The sequence below is a fragment of the Primulina tabacum genome, chromosome 5 (genome assembly GCF_025594145.1).
Source record: "Primulina tabacum isolate GXHZ01 chromosome 5, ASM2559414v2, whole genome shotgun sequence".
NCBI lineage: Eukaryota > Viridiplantae > Streptophyta > Magnoliopsida > Lamiales > Gesneriaceae > Primulina > Primulina tabacum.
The window spans coordinates 4,339,603-4,363,662 of NC_134554.1; the positions used below are offsets into that span (position 1 = coordinate 4,339,603).

The window sequence follows — 24,060 nt, forward strand, 5'->3', positions numbered from 1 at the left end:
CAATAAATGTTTGGTTATGGTTTGCAGGGTTACCCTGTTCACATCTAGAAAAAAATAAATTTTTGATATTTAAAATAATATTTTTTCATGAATAGGATTAAAGATAATTGTTTCACAAAATTAATCAGTGAAACAATTTCATAACAGTTTTGTGATATTTTGTTATACCATTCCATTTTTTTTACTATTTAAAAATTTTACAATATAATATTTCACATAATGACATAATATATTTGTAACAACTAAATACTGACTTCAATATAAAATAACATTTTACATGATGTAAGAACATAAATTAGTTTTTTAATTAAAAATTCATTCGTTGTTGATTGCTGCATGATGATGATTTTTTTGGGTAAAAATATAAATATGTGTTTTTAAATAAATTTGCTCAATTTTTAAATTTGAAATATAAACAAATATAATCTTTATTTGGCAATACGTAGGAATGATAATGAATTGAAAATTATGTAATCTTCGTTATTTATTATATTTATTATCTTTATCCGATATTCAATTGCATATTCATCTTCATACTTGTCAAAAAATTGAATATCTATATTCTACTCAAATATTATATTATCATCTATAATTAAATTTTCTTGAATAAAACTTAGTAAACTAAACATTATAAAATAAATAACAAAATATTATAAACAATTTATTCTAACACTATTATCCCATAAAAATAATATCAACTCTATACTAAAATAATTTTGTTCATTCCATCCAATTAATATCATTCAATAAAATCATATTAGAATTAACGATATAAATATATAAATATATATTAATTTAATCGGATATTCGAGTTGAGTATGCCTACGATTCTTTGAAATATTTTTTTTCTACATATGTGATTATTGATTTATTTAATAGAATAAAAAAACTCATTTGGCTATGAAATTGTCTGTGAAGTTCGGAAGAAATCGTCAACAAGTAGATATTAATCCAAATAATTAATAGAAAATAGAAAAGGTAAAAAAAAAAAACAATGCGGGGTACTGTAATTGTAGAGCCACGTACAACACCTTGAAAACCAAAACCCTTGGAAATATAATCGTGCAGCCTTAAACCATTGAGGTACCATTCCTTCCTCCGACAAGCAGGATTCTCGCTGTATGCACGAAGGCGGAGGGTGTGCTGACGCAAGCCCTAGCACATCATCCTTGCTTGCCCTCAAGCCTCGCCAGGTGCTCCTCGCAGAACTTCAAAGAAACTTGGTGGGGGCCACGGCAATGGAGAGGAAGCGGCCTGAGAACTCCGCCCAACTGAAGTCTGAAGAAGAGTCTGTTTTGATTTGTTCTGTCGCTCTGTGGCTCGAAAATAAAGGCCTACTCAAAGTCCTCAAACGTTTCGTCTCCGCAACTCAAATTCAGGTCTGTACAAGAATTTACATTTGGTTGTGCAGGTTCTCCAAGATTTTTTGGGGAGGAAAATGGGGCAATTTGGGTGCAGATCCATTTTTTTCCAATTTGAGAACTGCTCCTGCTCGCTCAGTTAAAGTTTATGTGATGGCGTGCGTCTATTATGTTTTTAAACTTGCGAGAAATACACCATTGTTCATTCTTTGTCTTGTTCAATGTGAATATTTCAGCTCCCTGTTTCAATTTGAACTTTAAAGTATACTGGGAATGAAAGTGATCTGAAGAATACACATAAACTATGTTTTGCCAATAGTGGCAATGCTTAAGCCTTTTATTGATATTGATATGGATTTTGAGGTATTAGGAATTGTTCACATTGTTCACTCTTTTTTTTTGGCTTGAATCAAGAAAATTCGATGATTTTCACTCATTAGATATAGCTATACACTTTAAATTTATATGGTAAGTGCTAAAGAGCTTTTCTAGACATGGATAAAGCATAGTATAATGGAAAATAAATAGTTGAAGGAATTAAATCATAAGTGCTGTGTACCTACATATTTATCTGGCAAGTGATAAATGACTTCTGGACATAACCCGAAATAATTTTAATGCAAAAGAAAAAGTTGATGGAATGGAATCTTATGTGCTGTGTATGAACATGTAATATCTTACTTGTTAAGGCACTGCTTAACTATTTTCTGTAATTTTCATCTATAATTTGTGGTTTTGCTGGCTTATTGTATTTAATCCAGTTTTTCTTCAGGATGATAGTTGGAAGGCCAGGGCGCTGAACTTGAACGAGATTTTCTCCAACTATTTGGATAGTTGGTAAGCTTCCAGGATTCACAAGGACGCTTGCTGGATTGTCAACTTCTTCTTATTTTAAATTTTGTTGCTAACAGATTTTCTTTCTGATTTCCTGGAAAGCATGAGAAATATTTGAAATATCTCGGCCCTCGTTGCTATATGTTCTGCTATTTAGTCCTCATTCCTTATCTGGGCACAAGAGAACTTCAAGTTTCGGATTTGGATTTCCATGTGTACTGAGGTCTGAGATTGGCAGCAACTTTCTTGTGCACAGTCTCATTTGATGGCAATTTTGTTAAAATTAATTTATTTTTGGAACAGTGAATTGATAAGGTCCCAAAATATTGAAGTTTATATTTGATTCTTATGTTGTTGAACTCCTTTTGTGTGCAGTAATAATACGAAAAAAGACAACACCACAAAGCAGCTAGGTAAATCCTTGACGTTTTGAATACTTTATGTTGACCTTTGTATCATTTTGACCTTTGTATCATTTCGACAAAAGCGAGTTTCAGTCTCGTATCTAAAACCTATTTTCTTGCAGAAAAACAGGGTCCTGCGTCAGCAGAGCAAATTGGAGGTTCGTGTTGTGCAGTGTCTGAAGGGATAGTAAGTGATAAGAAGAAGAAGAAGCAAAAGAAAAAGGGGGATGTTCCAGCCATCGATTCTGAAAGAACTTCAGAAGATGCCGTTATCAGAGAAAAAGCAAATGAATCAAATTTGAAGCTCCAACAGGAGGAAAACTGCAAGACAAATGGTGCCCTTAGCCATGGTGAACAGAAATCAAAAACATTTAACGAGTCTACCACAGAAAGAGTTTGTGGATTAACACTAGAATTAGGGGATGAATTGGTTAAGAAACGAAAGGACAAGACAAAAAAGAACAAGTCAGAATCTACAATTACTGATGAAAAGCTGCTAAATGCGATCCCTGAGATGACCAAAGGGAAACAGAAAGATATACTATCTGTGGCAAGCAATGATAAACATGATTCTGAGGTCATAGTTGAAACGAAAGATAAAACGAAGAAAAAGAAAATGAAGACAGATGATAAAAATAATAAGTTTTCTGATGAAAATGCAGCAGCACTTGACTCGGGAAAACCAATTGATAGCACATCTGAAAAGAAATCAGTTGAGGCTGCTGGAGTTGTGGTTAAGGAATCTAAGAAGTCTTCTAAGAAAAGAAAAGGGCTGGCTTCTGATGAAAATAAAGAACTGCCTATTATTTTGGATGTGGCGGTTGGGGGATCAAAGCGTAGAAAAACCGACAGTTTTGAAACACAGATTACACTCCCTGGAGCCAATGGACATGCTGACAGCCACATTGAGAAACAAACTGGTGAAATTCGTGATGGGGATCCCAACAATGGAGCTGAGAAACTAAGCCACCCAAAATCTGCTACGAAACAGCATAAAAATTCTACTGAGGTATGTCTCCTTCTGTTGACCAACATTTTTAGAAAATTTTGTTTACGATTCTCTTGATGTGCGCATAGTGATCAATTTTGTACTGTGGCACCAGTTGTTAAAGGTTCTGGTAGATGTTATGTTAAGTTATTCTTTTCTTGTTTTTTGCAGCCGAAAACAGTAAATGCATTTCAAAGAGTTAAAGTTGACGAGGTGGAGTTTGTTGATGAGAGGCTTCAAGATAATTCTTATTGGGCTAAGGTTTGTTGGTTTTCCTTTTTTTTTTTGACTCATCATTTACGCTTGTGCATTTTAATTTATACTGCTCCAAGTCGATTTGCTTTACGATTAACAATAATGCACATGTGATTGTTCATTTGAAGTACAATTTACCATGTCAATATTTCATACGTGCATGAGGTAGTAGTACTTATTCTTCCAAGGTTTTGCAGGATGGTGCTGAAAGTGGTTATGGGGCAAAGGCACAAGAAGTTCTCGGTCAGGTCAAAGGAAGGTATGTTTTTCTGAGATTTTAGACGACAAACCCTTTCAAATAAAAAAGAATAAATGAAGGCTGAAAATGCAAGGACGTTGGGTATAAATGTGAACACTTATGATATGGATTTGAAGTTACAACAATTCATAACGTGTGTAAGAACTTTATTCAGTAAAAATACCTTTGATTCAAGTACATCACGCAATTATCTCCGACCACCAGTGGATGTTGGAGATGTATCTATGTGCTTATAATCATTCTCTTTCTGTGTGATTGCATTTGTTATGTGTTCCACTAAAATGCTTGTGGTGTTGATGTCTAGTTGGCGTGCCCATTTTTTCTACTGTAGAAAAAGCCCTCTTGCATTTCGGGACACCCAATGGTACATTACCCTTGTCGCTCAATGGGGTGAAAAGCAAATTGCCTCTTCCTTCAAAATTAACTATGACAGCTTACAACTTGTTACAGAGTAAAAAGATACAGGGTTAGTTGGATGCCCCTCTCAGATGCTTGTCGCCGAGAAGAAACTAGTCAATTTTTTTTGAAATTCCTTCTATTTTTTTTGGGTGTGTTGGTTGATGATTATGGGTTGAGCCAATACCCCCTGATTTGAGCCGCTTTCAGGGTTCTAATGAGAACTAAAAGACATCTTGAATCTTGAATCTTCTTTTGTGAAGCATAATCGCTCCTGAAACATACAACAATATCTGTATCTGGATTACACGGTGAATATTTAACTTGCTGACATTTTCTGCTAAACTGCCCGTACGCAGGGGCTTCAGACATGAAAAAACCAAGAAGAAGCGTGGTAGCTACAGGGGAGGACAAATTGACCTGCAATCCCATTCGATAAAATTCAATTATGCTGATGACGACTGAGCCGGAGAAACCAACCACTTGCGACAAATGTTCCTTATGCTGCAAGATACTTTTGAATTTACGTGCCATGATTTCATCTCCAGATCATTGGTCTGGTTATCACTCTGCGGCATTTCTTGAAATTTTTGGAGTCTATCAAAATTTTAGTTTATCTATTTATATGTGCGATTCAGACATTTCCCAATGCTTGAATCAAATTATGAACCTGTTTGAAAATACCCTTTTGTCCTAATTCGAATTGTTGGGATTTTACTACATGATTTCAATCCGACATCGACTATTATCAAGATATGATCGCATATACCAAGGGTTCATAAATAATTGTTGATTCAATAGTTGATTTGGATTAGCAGTTATAGTACCAGATTGGTAATGTGCCCTAATCAAGAAATAAATGAGCAAGTCTTGGTATGTAAAAAAAAACATGTTGATCTTATATATAATTATCATGAATAATAATAATTTTTATATTAAAAAATAAAAAATTTCATGAATTTTTGTCACACAACCGTCTTAACGTTAGAGTTATGTGGAAAAAAAATAAATGGCTTTTCAATAAAAACACCTCCATTTGTGAGTACGACCAAAAGGTCACATTGCTTCAGGTTTAATGGTATCATTTTTTGAATAATAAATTCGTGAAGACGATCATTTTCGAGTTTTACTTTCCCAATATTAATTAATGGAGTCAATTTAATGGGAACAAAAGATGGTATAATTCGAAGTGTCGGCGCCGTTTGTGATGAGATGTCAAATAATTCAATCATAGGGAAAAGGACACCACCAAAATTTGTCGACCACAAAGAATTGGGAAATTCCTTGACTTGTCAGAGACTTTGTTGAATTGTCATTTTCATGCCACACATCTCAAGTCTAAATAATTTTAAATGCAAGTATTTTTCTCATCAAAATATTTGAAGTCATTTTTATTTAGAAATACTTTATAGTTGATATTATGTTTAGAAAACCTTTTGAAAAAATTGTTCAAAAACTTTCTCATTATGTCAAAGGAGTATGTGCAATATATTTTACTTTTAAGAAGTTATTAGATTTATAAATCATAAAGAGTGAAGAAAAAACAGAAGTGAATAATATTTGAAAACAAAAGTGAAAAGATGAAAATTACAAATATGTAATATTACATAAATAATTAATTATAATATTAGCATGCTATTAAAATCATTATTATTGAAAGATAATCAACATATCAACATACTTGGCCTTTCTATAAGGTATAGGACTCAAGTTTATGAATAGAAATAACGGTCGACAAGAGAACTTTTTCTTTCTTCCTTTTTTTTTTAATTTATTTTTATCTATATACTATATTAAGACTCAGACGTGAGACCTGGCCAAGCTTACATATTACCGTAAATCATAATGACGTATATAAATTTTTATAATTATGATATTATTTTTATAATATATAAATCAAATTAGTTATAAAAAAAAAACTTAAACGACAAAAGACTATACGAAAACATAACAGGTACATCGATATATTTGTTTGTATTATGGTCATAATTAATACATTGAGAAGTCACAATAAAGCTTTAAAAACCAAGGAAAATAAATATTAACCAAAAAAGGGAAAAAAAAAAAAAAAACCATCCCATGTAATTAAATGCTCCAGCTCCACAAAAATATCTCCCATATATTTGGAAAAAAGAGTATTTTGAAAGAGTGGCAAGAATTGTTCATAAGCATCGAGTTGCGTGCGAAGAAAGCCAAGTAAGGAAGAAGATGGCGGGCATTGTTGATTTCTGTTCTGTACACAACCTACGGATTTTGTACTTCGCACCCCCATTTTTCATCCGTACTATAATTTCCATTTTACCCACTGTCCACACACACACACACACACACGCAACCATATATATATATATAGACATGATCACCTTCGCATGTGTTCTTGTGTTTCATCCAAACACGCCTGAGTGTCTGTCCCATTAACCCTCGGACTGATACTCCTGAAGAGCAGCATATTACGAGGATGGACTACGGCAGGAGGAGGCAGGTGACGAGGAACAGAAGGGCCGGAGTGGAAGAAGCAAGCAGTAAGCTGGACATAGTGGATCTAAGTGGGATGTGTTTGGATGCACTTCCCAATCCTTCGACAAATCTCACCACCATCTGTAAACTGGATATCTCCAACAATAATCTCCGGGTACTCTCATCCACTATCAAGCTCCCAATATTTTTATCCTATTTTTCTGATTTTATATGATATATATTTAGTGTTTCCAAGATGAAAATTGGTTCTCCTTGAGTAAATTTGAGCGAATGATAAAAAAAAATTATTATTTGATCATGTTTTCTAAATTCTACAATGAACGAAGATTAGTTAGGATTAAGCTTTTCTTGATTTTAGTTATCGAAACTTAATTTTCATACTCGAAAAATGAAAATAAACATCACCAAACCATTTCGTTGTTTTTCCTCCAGGATAAATTCTTATTAATCATAATCATCAATTTTTAGTAATATTTTACTATTTTATTAAGTATCTATATCGTTTTTAATTTAATTTAAAATATATGACTTTTAATAAAATCAAACAATGTTTTATCTTTTAAAATTAAAACCGTTCCTGGTAATATTTCCCAAATAATTTTCCAAACATTTAAAAAAAACTCCAACCATTAATTATTTTTACCTTTAAAAATTCTTCTTTGGGAAATGCCCTTCTTCTAAACTATACCAAGACTTTAATGAGGGAGAATAACAATTAACAAGTGAAGTTCTACAATAAACTAATAAAGCCCTGCACACACATCTCTAGTGGTGTCTTTTATTTTATATATAAAAAAAATAGTAATAGTAATGGTTCAACAAATAAAAGCCATAAAAACAAGTCAATAATGGGCTTTCCATCCAAATGTGGTCTCGACCTCCAAATGTGATCTGGGCCTAGTGGGCCCATGGGTATCAATATATTAATTGAAAACAAAAATCATGGTATCAAACGATTGAACCATTCGACCATTGTCATTTATTTCTAAGCAATATTTTTTTTTCCAATTAATTAGCTTTATGATGACAAAATATCCAATTTTTAAAAAAATGCCCCCTAACCAACAATTTAATAGAAAAATATTATTCTAGTTTATTTTAATTACAATGGGAGTAGGAGATTTTGTTTTAACGTGTATTCAAATTTTTGTTACTTGATGTCACGATTTTTGAATATTCAGATATAATCATTATGATTTATTGTAATGTTTAAGAGTATGCGATCGATCAGTTCAGTTGTCAAGTAATAGAAACTATCAAAAATAAAATTGAACTTAAATTTGCATCTACTGCATATAATTATGATTGAATTTCACACAAAAATCAAATTATTTAATATATACTTGAGTACTCTAAACATAACCAATAAGTCGAAATATACATATTTACAGGAGAAACGAGAATGAGACGACAATCAAATGTTGGAGTAATATCCGCATAAAGCTAAAAAAAAAAATGTTGGAGTAATATTCGCGTAAGACAACTTTCTTGCTATCTGTAGAGAGAATGTTTTAGTTATAGAAATTAAGTAGATCGAGAAAAAATAAAAAAAGGAACGATTAAGAATTATTAAGGGGAATCTTGATTTTTAGGACCCATATATTCAATCACATCCATGTCTGATTCTTTGGGGTTCTCGATTTCCTCGAGCCATCCGTAACCTCTTCCATCTTTATTAACCTTTGTGAGTTCTTCTCCATCTGTATATAAACCCATACTTCAGTCGAACGTGTAACTTAAATTTTTTAAATTAAACATTAGATAGTGATTTGAGCTATACATGTATATATATAGTACCTAGGTGTCTCTTCCAAGGCCGCATTGACACGGTTGTTCGCTCACCTGATAAAACAGTGCACGGAGTATCTTTATAGTAGGAACAGTCGCGCCCGTCGTCTTTCGAATAGGGCGGTCCAAGTACATCTAGAACAGCACATGGGTGTTATGGCTCTGAATTCATGTATGTTTCCTCCGGATGTAGGATACAGCACAGAAGTGTCACATGGTGCCGTGAATGTAGTGTTGGCCTTAAGCTTGGCTAGTCGTCTTGCTGCGAATTCATCAGACATTAAGATTGTGTTTGGGGACATGATCAAATCCATGGATTTCAATTATAATTTTATTGTTTATAATAAAATATAATACGATACTTATTTACATATTAGCAAGACAAAGTAGATTTAGTTTCAGATGATAATATTATGTGTGAACTTGAAATTTATTCTAATTAACATAACATAGAATAATATATAGACAAGTGATGGGAAATTTAAAGTTTATAGTCAACTTCTCTAAAGAACCAGAATAAATTTTAATCGTAGATGGCAGGATTAACTTGCATTGAATAAGAATATTAATTTCAGAGATGATTGATTACTTTTAAAAGACGACGCTGGGTAGCCATTGAAGGGATCAGCCCAATCATAAGCTTTAATGGCCATGGTTCCCAACAAAATCTTGCTGAAAACCGTCATCTCGGGGTGATTGTGCAGAGGTATTACAGCTGCTGGGGGGAGGAAGAAAATGCACAGCTGCACAAAGGATAAACTAACAACTTTAAAACACTCGTAAATTTCAATTTCGAGATATAAATATTCGAGTATAAAAGATGCATAATTATATTCATTAAATAATTTTTTTTCAAAGATTTTTTTTTTTAAAATCTCCAATTATAATTTTCAAAGAAAATCCTAACCGAGAAATTTTGACATCTATGGATGGTTGCATAAGTGACTCCTATATTCCCTTGAACAGAATTCTTGGTTTTGAAGAACTCCGCATCTTCACGAAGCCCAACATCTTCAGGCTTCATAGAATCTAGGACATATGATCACATGATTCAGGAATATCTAAAAATCCTGTGTAACTTCAAAAAGATAAATTATTTCTCAAAATACCATTTATAAAAATAACACAAGATGTGGATCCTTACCAAGAATACCGGACAACTTCTTCACATGTATAGGAGAAGGAACAGTCCCAATTCCCTGAAAAACTTGTAGACATGTATCATACAACCTCTCCAGAGCAATCGAAGCGGCCTGCAGGGGTCTCTCCATTCGAATCCTTTTTCTTGTTCTCTTCTTCTCAACGGCCTTATCGTCAAATCTCCCAATCTTCCCCTGCAAGAAACCCGGAGCTTCTAGTGTCATCGTCAAGAAAAGAAAGTCTCGAAAATGGCTGATTTTTGGGTATTGAAATCTGATGATTACTTGTGCGAACCGGATAATATAATAATTGTTTTCGCTACAAACAAGGAATCAATATTAATTGGAGAGAATGAAGACAAAATCAAATCAAACCACTTTAAATGTGACCATAAATTCAAAGTCATTTTTAACTTAATTGAATTTTACGATCACCTTTCAGCCTTCAAGATTTCGACGAGGATTATTTATTTTTTCCAAGTTTGATATATATATAATATAAAAAATTAAGAAGTCAGACGATCTAATCCGTAAGACGAGTTAACTTAGTCAATAATTATCATAAAAAATAATGATTTTGACATATAAAGTTATATTCTTTAATAAATTGAGTCGAATCGGATATCCGTCCTACAAAATTGATCTGTGAGACGGTATCACATTTCGTAAAAATTCAATAGTACATTTTAAAAAAATTAAAACATATCTAATCAAGAAAACATTGTTTTTATCAAAAAAAAAAAAAAAAGTTGGTCTCGTGCTCCCATTTTACTTAGGCGCAACTCGCAAAACATTTTGATTTATATTTATTCAATTGATATAATTTTGGTCGTAGCACATGAAAAGTATGTTTGTAATACTGGTTATTTTATTATATAAATCTAAGGCTAAAATATATTTTTTAATATAAAATATTTAATATTTTTTGTTAAATTTAGATTTAAAAACCAAAATATATCTGCTTATAAAATGTTTTTAATATTTTGTGAATTTTAGATTTAAAAACCAAAGAACACCATGAATATAGATAACTATTAATTTTGTGTAGGCAGTTTTTGTGTATGTTTCTTACTTTCCAATTCCCATGAAAACAAGAAAAAACAAAAAAAAATAGTCATTAAATGTCACTCTTAATATTAGATATCTTGTTTTATTAGTGAGTAAAAATTCATTTAATCATTTAAATTATCATTTTATTGGTTTCGATACTCACCTTATCAAAATTGAGTTCAATCATACAATTTCGTTGTTTGTTTGATTTTTAATCCTAATTCAACTGTCATCTGAAAGATTTTCTCCGATACAACGAACGATTCAGTTCCAAAGCTTTTCAGTTCCGATTCAGTTCCAGAGCTAAAAATCTACCGTGATATTAAAAAATATTGATTTATTTTACATGACGTCAACATTCAGTATAATAAAACCTAAAACCAACAAAAACCAAAATTACGAATCAGAAAATTAGAAATTAAATTTTTTTTTTCATTAATATTATAGCTTACAGTTCAAAGGAACTGTCGATATCATTTTTCGGTATAGATTATATTATATATTATACTTCATAAATAAAACTATATAAGTCTGTAGAGTCAATTAAAAAGGGCAACACCACGTTTACCCTTTCTACTCGATGGTATTGCACTACTTTATTTATCCTTGTCAACGACTTCCACTGGAATGACGGGGATAGAATCCCACCACTCTCTCAAACGCCGATTCCCTTGTTCGTTCTGAAAATGCTTCCCAAATTTCGAGTTCACCATAAAGCCATGCAACACGATCGTCATCAAGATGAACTTGATGGGAACGACGGCTAGTACAAGGGCCGATCCGGTCATAACGATCATCACCGTGTTTGTATGCTGCAATAAACCAAAACATACGATAGGAATAAAAAAAACAAGGCTAATCGAAATCATATTCATCTTTTCGATCGTACCTTTGGAGTTCTTGAGACCAACACTGACCAAATTTTCAACAATGCTATGTTTACTTGCTGCATCATTTCATGCAAACTATTTAAACCATGTTGAGCTGATACTATGCTCTCCATTGTTGTCTGATCGGATCCAGTGCGGATAACGATTTTGTCCTGCTTCTCGGGGATCCCCCAACGTCTAGTCCACACCATCTTCGCGACCGCCCACAACAAGAAAGCTGATATTGCCTTGCCGACCCACACTCTACATTTCAATACAATTCATGGTTTAAATATCACATATACATAAGACACCAAGAATCAGGTCACCTATTTACATGAAACTAACTAACTTGTAGACAATTATAATTGTCGTAATTACGACTATCCAAGTTGTTGCAGGCCGTTCCCATGAAATAACTTCTCGAGACCACGGGAGTACACTTTTAACCGGTTTAAGCAGCCCCTATACATCAAAATTATTCGATATAAAATATGATGAAAGAACAATATGAGGTATCTACAACCATGAATTTTTTAACATTAACTCGCATAACTTGTTTCTAACTTACAATAAGAACTTGGGCACTTTCGCTGATTCCTTCCTCTTTTAGCCCTTCTGTAGTAGCTTTCGCCATATCAACTTCTTTCGCCTCCTCTCTCGCTCGGTGTAATGCACTCTCCAACGATGATAGATTTTCAGGCCGAACCATTTCACTAACCTCATCGACTTGTGGCATCCCGGCACAAGGAATCGGATAAATTGGCGGGCGGGAAGTGTTCAAATTTCTCAGAATCGAGCTAGCACTGCATGGATGTCCGCTAGTAACCTTTTTCAAACTCTCGGCAAGCTCGTCTAGCACGTAATCTCCCTTGGGAACCTCATCGAGCAAGGTAAATATTAAAAAACGATTGGGTACTGGAGGCGAAATCCTTAGCATTTCTCTAGCTGCATGAAGCCGTATAATTCCTAATATTGTCCTCGCATGCATCTCCCATGCTTCAAGTGGCGATTCGAGCTCGAACTTTGAGAGAAAACGATGCAGTAGTATCACCTCTTTTACGAGAGCAAGCCAGTGGTCACGTCTAGTTGAACTTGTCATCTCCGGAAACTCTAAGACAACACCCTCTTGCCTAAAACATTGATAGAAGAAGAATTTAATAAACACGCCTGAATAACTGATCCAACAACCCCTACACAAGACTTGTTTCTGATGAAACATTAATATTCCTTGAAAAAGAAAATAAGGTTTTGTGTTAAAAATTGGCTATACCACCCGTAACCCTAGGAGTATGACATATGTAAGGAATCAGCATAGAATGTTGTAATCTTATCATGACTCACAAATCCAGAGATTCATATACTACGGCTTTGTCGAAAATAGGAGAACCCCACGGACCGGTAGCCGAAGATATCACATTCTGCCCGATATCTTTTGAAAGGTCAAGTTTCAATGAATCATCATAAGATATGACACCAGAAGCCTCAAAGTAAAGGGCATAGTTTGTCAGCGTCAGCCTTCCTAGAAAACATCCCAAAATTTTCGTTAACTAGTGCAGATAACCTAAGGTATATTACAATTGATGCATATAAATATTTCGTAAAAGTAAGAAGACTAAAACACTCACCTGGCCAACTTGATCCCCCAATATGACGCACGACTCTCTGTGAGCTAGCGGTTCCTTCAACATGAAGTATAAATTCATCATCTACTAGCTCTACCCCTTTCGGAATATCTTGCTTCTGCAGATGCTTTATGCATCTAACAAAAAATCAAGAAAATATAATAAATGAGTTTACAGGCTGCCCTGCGGAAATAAATATGGCCACCCACCATTTAAAAATTTTCAAATCTTATATAATTCTCAAAATTGCTGGTCCTTCCCCCGAAGACACATCAACTCTCCCCTCGCTCGTTCAAATTCCCAAGTCTAAAACAACTTTATTTAAAATGCTACTAAAACAGGAGTGACGGGTTGGGATATTTTACTTGTGAATTTCCCGTAGAAATTTGTCATAAGCCGGAAAGTGAAGTCGATTTCCTGTAGTTGCCGTCAGCGTTTCGAATGTAAATCTCCCATTGATCACGTCGGCTAACAAAGGAACAAGTGTCCCCAACCACACAAATGCATCTTCTCCGGCGCTTGGCTCGGAGTCGACCTACCAACCAATAAAAAGAAAACATCCAATTTTCGAGATATTATCATCCACATGCTCATCCAATAAAGAATATTATGCTTGAAAACTTGCGACCTCGTATGACACCACAATTCACTTACAAGGAGTGGCATGAGATCGGAATAGAAAAGAGGGATATCATCTTGAACTTGGTCGGCGACTATAGGAACCTTCTTCTCCTCTCTCTCTTTTGCCACACATTCCTGAAAACTCAATAAACACTTGCATGAATCACGCATATCAGATCATATCTACAGTGAAGCTGAACTAGGAAACCATATTGTTTTAATACATATGTTTTTCTCATTATTGCAGCGAAGGCAAATCATGCTAAGAAACTCACGGTATGAGATTCTTCTTCTGCTGAACTTGGAATCTCCCAAGCAAGCATCATATCAAAAGTGAAGCGGCTTATGGAACCATCGATGATCTTTTCATCTACAGAACCACACAAGACAGTAAGCGCTTTCGAGCAGCAAAATTCTATCAACTTTCTTGAATATGCCCCCATTTCTGGCTTCCATTGATCTCTCTCAAAATCTTCCACCAGTGTATAAACCAAAGAATCGAGCGTCCTGAAACAAATCACGCGTCAGTTGAAGAATCTTCTACCATCCCGTATAATTTCTCGGTGAAAAATCATTTCAATATCATGTATAAATATATACAACGTAAGAATGTATCTATATTAACCAATTCGTGCAAAGATTTCGATACATTTGCAAAAAAAAAAAAAAAAAAAACCAAATTACGGTGGTGAAAGAGAGACTTACAGGGCACATCGCTGGATGACATCGTTGGCAATGGAGGAAAGATGCTTCTTCTTCGTCTTCTTCTCCATGTCTGAATCAGTAGCCTAGCTCTGTTAGGCCGAGTGATTTTCGTATTTGAAAAATGTTATCTTCTGGGTTCTGATGAATTTTGGGTAAGAACGAAGGAAAGGGTGAAGCGGTATGGATCCAACTGCCTGTGTTTGCTCATGTATCGTGACACGTGGTCGCCATGCAGAACGCTGCTCTGGTAATTGAAGACCGATTTTCCTCTTTATATTTTTCGTGCTTCTGATCTGAATTTAGTATATTATTAAATATATGAATTTTAATTATTTTTGGTATTATATGTTTGCATTTTGGTTTTTATATTATTAAATTTTAGTTTTATAGTTAAATGGGTCCGACAACCAAACCAGGGCCTATATAGAGTAAGTTAAATGGGTATCAATTCGGTAACATATTTCCATTTTTTCTTCCCAAACACGGGTTGGATCCGAGTATAAGACTCGACCCAAACACAATCCATTTAAGAAATATATTAAAGTATTTTATTTAAAATATATCAAATATGAGTAAATAAATTATAGAGCTATTATATGACAAAAGAGTGATTCACTAAGTTGTCGTATTCTATTTGAAGAAAAAGAAGAATATAATAAGAATTACTATGATAAAAACAAGAGTTACTTGAAAAAATAAACATTATGAATATATTAGGTTTTGTTAGAAGAAACACTTTTCCTGGATTTTTTTACCTAGGTTTTGTCATAAATACAAAAAGTAGAGGAAATCAATATATAATATTGAATATTTCCGAAAAATAGTAAAGTAAATACAAATGCTCGTTGCACTTGTGGGACGAGTGGTTTGGCCTTATCAGGATATTCCTCTCCTCCCTTGATAAACACAATATGCCCTAGATATTCCACCTATTTCTGCCCAAAACTACATTTTTTTTGTTTGCTACAGACTAGTGAGTTTGGACAACTTTGAAAACCTTCCTCCAGTGCAGCACTCGATGTTCTTCCTCTGTCAGTATATCTTAAAAATTTGCCAATAATTTTAGACCGAAATGTGATATTTATCTGATATATAATCCAGGGAAAATCTCCAACGACCGCCTTATTTTTAACCAAAATCAAAGGGCTCGAATAAGGACTTGTACGTGGTTGGATGATCCTGCTTGCAACATTTCCCTAACCAATTTCTCAATCTGGTTTTTCTTACTATGGGAGTATCTACGTGCACCGGACCTTTGCCTTCTTCGATCACGATGGCATGATCGTTCTCACCCTCAGGAGGTAACCCGATCTGGTTCCTTAAACACCTCATGTATTCTGCAATCAGCGGTACAATCAAACTGGGACACTCAAAACTCACTTGTTCCTTGTTTTCCTTCATCCTTCACTACAACTGTCAATATCATTCCCCAAAACTCTACCCCAGTAGACTTGACCAAATATTTTAATGACCCAAAATAAAGTCAAAGTTGGCCCGCCAATATTACCACAACAGTAAAGGAAATACAATGTAAATTAACTCCACACTCAAACGCTGAACGGTAAACTTTGGGCCTTCTTTCTTGGGTTTCTTATTCCGCCTCATTATTTTTGTGGACGGGGCTGGTGCTAATCTTTCCGTGACAGATCTCCAAACATTTACAATGGGAATTATTGGACATACAATTTGATATGGTTTATCAAATTCGATAGCAGATGATCAGTTTATTGGTGAGGACGGAGGTAGACACGTTGATGGATATTATATCAAAATTGTATAAACATCTGTGTGTGTTTTGTTTTATTTTATGTATATGTACACACATATGTATATGATTATAAATTATTTATTTCCAATATCTATTTGAAAGGATTCATTTAATTTTCCAGTTGGGTTTTCCTAAATCCGACTTAATATATAACAGTATGTATTGTCTGGCATCTCCTTTTCAAATCCAGCTCTATCTTACCGGATTTCATATTAATTCTAAACAAGTAGAGCCAAAGTACTTTCCCATTATCTAGACTGAGTTGCTTCAGTCAAGTCTTTGAATGAGTTTTTGCGCCAGATTTAATCAAAGCTGTCGCAACTGACAATTAATGCTTTTTACACTTTTCGTTTGGTTTTTTCTAAAAACGTGGTTGAATGAATTTATATATATACATAAAGATCTGGATGATATATTCCTTTTTGCCGGGCCTTGATTGATAAGTAAGCGTCCTTGTATTTAATTTGTCATTGATGAAAATTAAATCAGCAAATATTATTAATGTTAGTAATAAATTGAGAAAATAATTCTGGTGAAATATGAAATGATGGATTAATTTATCTCTTGGCAAGTGAGTTTCGATTATTGTTCAAATAATGTTTTGATGTACTCAGTTTATTATATTGAATATATTATAAATTCTCTTGCGAAAATTGAAATGCTAAAACTCTTGAAACCCTCTGTCAAATCTTTTTATGCATACATGTAAGAATTATAACGAAATTGTGTCCTCTAAAATCGAACATATCATTTTTAATATTATAATGTTTACATATATATGTTTGTGTTTAATGCATAACTTCTCAGTAAGAATATTTAATTTTTGGGTTTTGTAGAACGAAGAAGAAGAAGATATATTTATATTTGTATAATATTTTAGAATAGCATTTTAGCTTGTAGAGTCGGGATTTGTGGGAATCTAAATTCGGCCGAGTCTTCCATATGTCATGGTCATGAACTTCAATAATTATATTTATTTTTTAAAAAAAATTTCATACGAGAATTTCTTCTTTTTTTGCTCAATAAGAATTTCTTTCTTTGTTTTCAGTTTGAGGAAATTTGAAATCTCGTTTTAAATTTGAAAATTTTGTATCAGATGAGTTATAAGACATCGTCGAAGTTCTTTTAATCATTTTGATATATGCAAAACTTAAAACTGCGAAGCCATGAAATTGACTTGAAGAAGTAGCACCAGAAAATCGAATGAAGCACCAGTCGGACATCAGAGAGAACCAGTCTTCATTAATTTTAACATCGCCAAGTGGCCAATATGCCTCATCAATTGAGCCGGCTACATTTCCTTACATTCTTCTGACATAGCATATAAATTACGTGGCATTCCAATTGTTTTTCTCATTGTAAATATGTATTTGATCGAGTGACGTACATGCCAGATAAGGAAATCTGACTATAAATCCCATTACATCCAACCCCTCCCTTTTAGTATAAATAAACTTGAGCAGATACTCTTGAAACCTTGTCTAAGTCGCAAGATGGATAGGCTCATTAGCCTAGAGCCATCAAACATGGTGACAATCAGAATTGAACCAGGGAAAAGGTGTTGCGGCTCGACCACTTTACGCAACGTTATGCACACAATGCCAGTCGCGTTTCGGCTTCAACCGGTTGATAAAACTCGATACACAATCGTCCCAAACTCGGGAATTATACCACCTCTATCGACATTCACCATAGAAATAACTTACCATCTCCCACAAAATTCTTGTCTTCCAGAAAGTTACCCGCATAGCGATGATTCGTTTCTATTGCAGAGTGTGGTGACTCCCTGTGCAGCTTTCAAGAATCTATCAGCTACCCGTGATTCGGCACCAAGTGAATGGTTCACTACTAAGAAGAAACAGGTGTATTCTGATATTGGGATAAAGATCATGTTCGTTGGCTCGTCGATTCTGGCTTGTTTGGTGGCAAAAGGTTGCATGAATGAGATGAGAGAAGTTCTTGAAAATAGTGATCCTGAATGGAGTGCAGCTGATTCTATTAATTCTGATGGCAAATCTTTGCTCCACTTGGCTATTGCTCAGAGTAGGCCTGATTTAGTCCAGTTGTTGCTCGAATTCCAGGCTGATACCGAGGCGTGTGGGAAGTCGGGATCAAGCCCAGTTGAGGCTGCTGCCTCCTTGGGGGAAACATTGATAGTTGAGCTACTTTTAGCCCACGAAACTAGCACAGAAAGATCGGAATCTTCCAATTTCGGACCGATTCACTTAGCAGCTGGAAATGGTCATAGTGAGGTTTTAAACCTTCTTTTACTCAAAGGTGCTCATGTGGATGCACTTACTAAAGACGGAAACTCGGCGTTGCACATAGCAGTGGGCCACCAGAGATGGGACACCGTTCGACTTTTGTTAGCCAACTCGGCCAAAGCCGACACAAAAAATGCTTTCGGGGATACCCCATTGCACCTTGCCTCGAGTTTAGGTGATGAGCAAATGGTGAAACTTCTAATCTATAAAGGAGCCAACAAAGATGTAAGAAACAAGAAAGGCAAGACGCCATATGATCTTGCAGCCGAAAACGGGCACACAAAGTTATTTGACGCCCTTCGTTTAGGAGACAAATTATGTGCAGCTGCTCGGAAAGGAGAGCTTAGGACGATCAACCGTTTGCTAGAGGATGGCGCTTGTATTGATGGGCGCGATCAAAATTCATGGACAGCCCTTCATAGGGCGGCGTTTAAGGGCCGAACTGAAGTGGCACGGGCCTTGATCGAAGAAGGAATCGATATCGATGGCAAAGATGAAGATGGGTATTCGGCATTGCATTGCGCTGTGGAGTCAGGCCACTGTGATGTGATTCAATTGCTTGTTAGAAAGGGAGCTGATGTTGATGCTAGAACAAACAAGGGTGTGACTGCGTTGCAAATTGCGGTGAAGTTGAATCGTTCGCGGATTATAAAGATTTTGAAAACCGGGGTTACACAGAATTTTGTGCCCTTAGTTGAGGGATATGGCAGCGGAGAGATGAATATCAGGTTGATGAATAAGAAGAAGATTAACAGCAATGTTGGAATTCATCGGCGAAGCTTTGATCCGTCGGAGCCGTTGGCTGTGGTTTGAATAGAAGCGAATTGAATGTATTGTTATTACTATTTTTTCTTTATATATATATATATATATGTGCAGAGTCATTTATATGCAGAGTTCTCAATCAAATTTAGTAAAATCTCGTCAAAATAAATTTGCTAAAAAAATAATTATATCATATAAGTATCCGCATAATATATTAAACATGTTGAAACTCACATCTATCACCGAGATTTAAAGACTAAGATATTGAAAAAATATATTTTTTTAAATATTTTGATTTATGTCTATTCTAATTACTTTTCATTATTCAAATCTGAATATGAAATATTTTCTTTAAAACAGAAACAACATTCAAAATTTGTATCATACATATCGATTTATTTAATTACTATTAGGATTTAGTCTCATATTTATATGTGTAATAATGCATAATTGGTTAATACATTTTGTCGTTTTATTCTCTAATAGAACAGTGATATCATTTTTCGTGTTCTTTTCAAATATGAAAATAAAGATTTGAAAAACGCTGATGTCATTGATGATACATAACTTTTTGGTAAATTATTTCGTGTTCTGTTGATCGATCATATTTTCTATCTTTCGGTTTATTTAAAAGTTTTTAAATTTGTTTTTAGATGTAATTGACAAAATGGTGTCGAGAGACTCGCCACAAAATAGAGAATTTAGTGGACGTCCTACAAAACTTATTGACTGTGTCATATAAGATTTAGAGAACACTTTCATGAGAACATCCGATCATTCAATATTCAGATTGAATTGCTAATATCAGGGATGAATAATTGGAGAATCAAATGACGGTTGTAATAATCTTATTGCAATAATGGTTGATAGTACATATCCAGCGTTTGACGGTATTGTCAATTATACAACATATTTTCAGCAGACACATATATAAGTGGCGTCTTTTGATTTTGTTCAGTCCGTGTATGGGATAATCCAAAATTCTCAAATAGATTAAAATGTCATGGAGTACCAAATCACGAATTGAATTTGAAGATTAGTACTTCATTTATGTTGCTGCAAAACACATATCATTCTTCTGGATTATACAGTTGCTCTAAATTGATTATGACAATGCTCGAAAACCATGTTTTGAAATGAATTATTTTTATTGGAAATAATGCGGGTCATAAAGTGATTATTTCAAAAATGTATTTGACTCTTTTTTATACAATAGTTCCTTTCAAATTCCAACGAAGACAATTTCATTTAATTGTATCATTTTTTTAAGAACCTTGTTTTTAGTCATGATCAACTATATATTGTTATATTCATTGTTATAAATACTAGATGTTTAAAATTTTTTATATGCGATGGTGATAACAGACGAAAAAAAGTTCAACGACAACACTGTACGTAAAAATTTTTCCAGAATTTGTAAATTTTATTTGCTTTTCTAATTGTATGATTTATAATTTCTTTAATTTATTTGTATTTTTAAATATTTATTAAAATGCTCATACTTATTAATTTTAATAAATATTTACATAAATTAAATATATATGCATCACAAAGATGAATTACTAATTATGATATAGATATTGGCGCCGCTATGCCTCTTAATGAATTGAATGGTTGAGCTGCTGTACAATTTAAAATATTAGAGTTTTATTGTTATCAGTATTATAACTTTTATTAAAGCGGATAACACTCGGTTCTACAATTGATATCAGAACCGAAATAATGAGTTCAATTCACATTGACGGCAATCAATGTAATTATTATGAGATAAATTATTGATGTGTAATAATTGAATATGTTTGGTAGAGCAATCGAAATATAGTGTTTGAACTGCTGTATAATTTAAAAGATTAGAATTGTACCGTTAATATTAATTAAAATATTTGGTAAAACTATAAAATGTCATGATATTAGTATTAAAAATTGCCCAACGAACGTACTTATTCTTCTTGTTAATTTAATATATTTATGTTTTCGAGCTATTTCCATGAATCTTTGTATTCGATTCGATTCGATTTCATTAGCTGACACCTAATTAACAATTATCATAGCAGGGCATGTGAGCATTAAATACCCTTAACTTGGATATTTTACACCATAGCGTGAAATTCATCCCATTTCTTTAATTTACTTGACTTATAAAAGGTGCGGATACGTCAGTATTTAATTATTATTATATTATAAAAATGCAATGTGTTTGCTGCTTAATTTCAATAAAAATGTAGCTGGTCCAGTTCGTGTTTATGGGCGCTTTATTGGTTTTAAATACAAAATTAATAAGGATATTTGTACATGATTTATAACGATTATATAAATATTAATTTTATTTTATGTTATATGCCTACAAATAAGTAGGGATGTCAATGACCCAGACCCACCCGTAATGGACTTGCGTGTATGAGGCGCGTTTGGGCATACTAAATGGGTCATGGGACGGTTCTTGGGTCCAATTTTTCATATCCGTTCGGGCATGGGACGAGTCATGTGTCCTATAATACACGTCCCATATATGTGGATATAAATACTTTAGAGTTTTAGTTTTATTAATTTTCATTTTTTTGGTAGAACATCTCAAGCATAACGGTTTTAGCTATTCCTATGTCAACTGTTGCATTTGAATATGTTTTTAGCAATAGTGGAAAAATAGTTGGTCCTCATCTTAGTATGTTTAATCCAACGACTTTGGAGGCATTGATGTGCTCGCCAAGATGGTTGTGGGATGAGGTGAAATATAAATAAATCACAGTTTTATTTTATTATTGTAATTTCATTTTAATTTTGTCACTGTACTTTCTCTATTTAAATTCCATTTTTTTACAGTTTTAAATTACATTTTTTTTTTCAATATAATTTATATATTTAATTCTGTAGTTAATTCTTCAAGTAGTTTAACAATTCGTACCACTATTCTTGATGAATAAGAAGATGATCCCGATGAATCCCGTAAACGTATGGATTTCCTCAACGGCCACTAAAGGTCGAATCCCGTAAACGTATGGATTTCCACTGAGTGATCGACATTAAAAATCCGATGCTCTTTAATTAAGATTAACTATAATTCCAAAACAATAGTCAAACAAATTAATTATTTGTCTTATTGTACTCCTTAGCTGGATTTCTTTAATAAAAAATTTAAAATATTACGAAATTTGTCCAATTTGCAATCTCCGGTGTTCCAGTTTATTAATGAACAACGTGTACCCAATATCTCAAGAATCTTGATTTGATGTTGTTATACCATCGATTAGGTCCACGATGACTGTCATAAAATAAAAAGAAATATATTTGGTTTGTTGACCAATTACGTAAGATTCATGTATGAATTTGATTCTATTGTCAACATATTTTCAAGCAAATATGATTTGTCCAATAGATTTATTCGATTAACATAATTTTTAAAAGAATAAGTATCTTGTAAGATGGTCTCACGAATCTTTACATGTGAGGCGGATTAATCCTATTGATATTCACAATAAAAAATATATTATTAGCATAAAAAGTAATATTTTTTCATGCATGATCAAAATAAGATATCCGTCTTACAAAATACGACTCATAATATCGTCAACACAAATTTTTACCTTTTTTAAAAATTAACATTAAATTTAATATGTGTGAGACTGATTGACGTATTAATGTACATCTAAAAATTTATAAACATACATGTATATAAGAATAATTTTAAGAAATTAAATATATTAAAATTTTATAAAATATATCTGTATATATGTATGGTCACTTTCACGTTTCTTGATATTCATATAATCGTGATAAAAACAGTGGGACCAATATTTGAAAATAGTCCACGAAGGAGGCACACCGCTAATCCGCAATTTTTCATATCCATGCTTACACGACAATCCATTTTTCAATCCTCACTTAAATGAAACATTATTTTATTTTATAGATATGTTGCTAGCATTGTGGTGGCACGCTACTTAGTTACGTAATAATTATTTGCTGTAAGAAAATAATTTTTTTTTTTTTAAATTGAAAAGTTTTACAAATTATTTATTTATTTTTATTGAAGAAAAGCACCTTAAAACCTATTGATGAATGGTGCATTTTTGTTTTTTCCAGTTCATATAAATATCACTATAATGATTTATAAGATAAAATAAAATATTTTTTTATTATATTTCACGATAAAATGCTTTTTTCTTTTTAAACATATTTTAAAATCAGCTCAAAAAAAAAAAAAAAAAAAAAACAATCATATGGGGATTGGGTCCGAATCCAAACCTAGGAAGATATGGAATACATAAACATTTGTTTTTCGGCAAAAACTTGAGTCAGACGGTCTCACGGGTCGTATTTGTGAGACAAATCTCTTATTTGGGTCATCCATGAAAAAATATTACTTTTTATGCTAAGACTATTACTTTTTATTGTGAATATGGGTAGGGTTGACTCGTCTCACATATTAAGATCTGTGAGACGGTCTCACATGAGACCCACTCTTGTTTTTCAATGAATTACGATTGTTTTTTT

The 24,060-nt window shown here is 33.4% G+C and overlaps 3 protein-coding genes and 1 pseudogene across 3 annotated transcripts; 2 read left to right on the forward strand and 2 right to left on the reverse strand.

Moving 5' to 3' along the window:
* The first annotated feature begins 1,016 nt into the window (after positions 1–1,016).
* LOC142545687 (uncharacterized) lies at positions 1,017–5,214 on the forward strand. Its single transcript, XM_075653025.1, has 7 exons — positions 1,017–1,379; positions 2,134–2,198; positions 2,571–2,608; positions 2,722–3,608; positions 3,759–3,848; positions 4,040–4,101; positions 4,857–5,214. Exons 1-7 carry the CDS (start codon positions 1,122–1,124, stop codon positions 4,960–4,962), a joined length of 1,506 nt encoding a protein of 501 aa, XP_075509140.1. The 5' UTR covers positions 1,017–1,121; the 3' UTR covers positions 4,963–5,214.
* Positions 5,215–8,323: 3,109 nt separating this feature from the next.
* LOC142544605 (plant cysteine oxidase 1-like) lies at positions 8,324–10,173 on the reverse strand (annotated as a pseudogene).
* A 1,334-nt stretch (positions 10,174–11,507) lies between these two features.
* LOC142544606 (uncharacterized) lies at positions 11,508–14,941 on the reverse strand. Its single transcript, XM_075651637.1, has 10 exons — positions 14,773–14,941; positions 14,343–14,574; positions 14,101–14,202; positions 13,812–13,981; positions 13,450–13,583; positions 13,166–13,343; positions 12,393–12,954; positions 12,174–12,286; positions 11,842–12,085; positions 11,508–11,764 (listed from the first exon to the last, which is right to left on the reverse strand). Exons 1-10 carry the CDS (start codon positions 14,838–14,840, stop codon positions 11,549–11,551), a joined length of 2,019 nt encoding a protein of 672 aa, XP_075507752.1. The 5' UTR covers positions 14,841–14,941; the 3' UTR covers positions 11,508–11,548.
* Positions 14,942–18,009: 3,068 nt separating this feature from the next.
* LOC142547336 (protein VAPYRIN-like) lies at positions 18,010–19,617 on the forward strand. Its single transcript, XM_075655590.1, has one exon. The coding sequence runs from the start codon at positions 18,034–18,036 to the stop codon at positions 19,615–19,617; it is 1,584 nt and encodes a 527-aa protein (XP_075511705.1). The 5' UTR covers positions 18,010–18,033.
* The last annotated feature ends 4,443 nt before the right edge of the window (positions 19,618–24,060 follow it).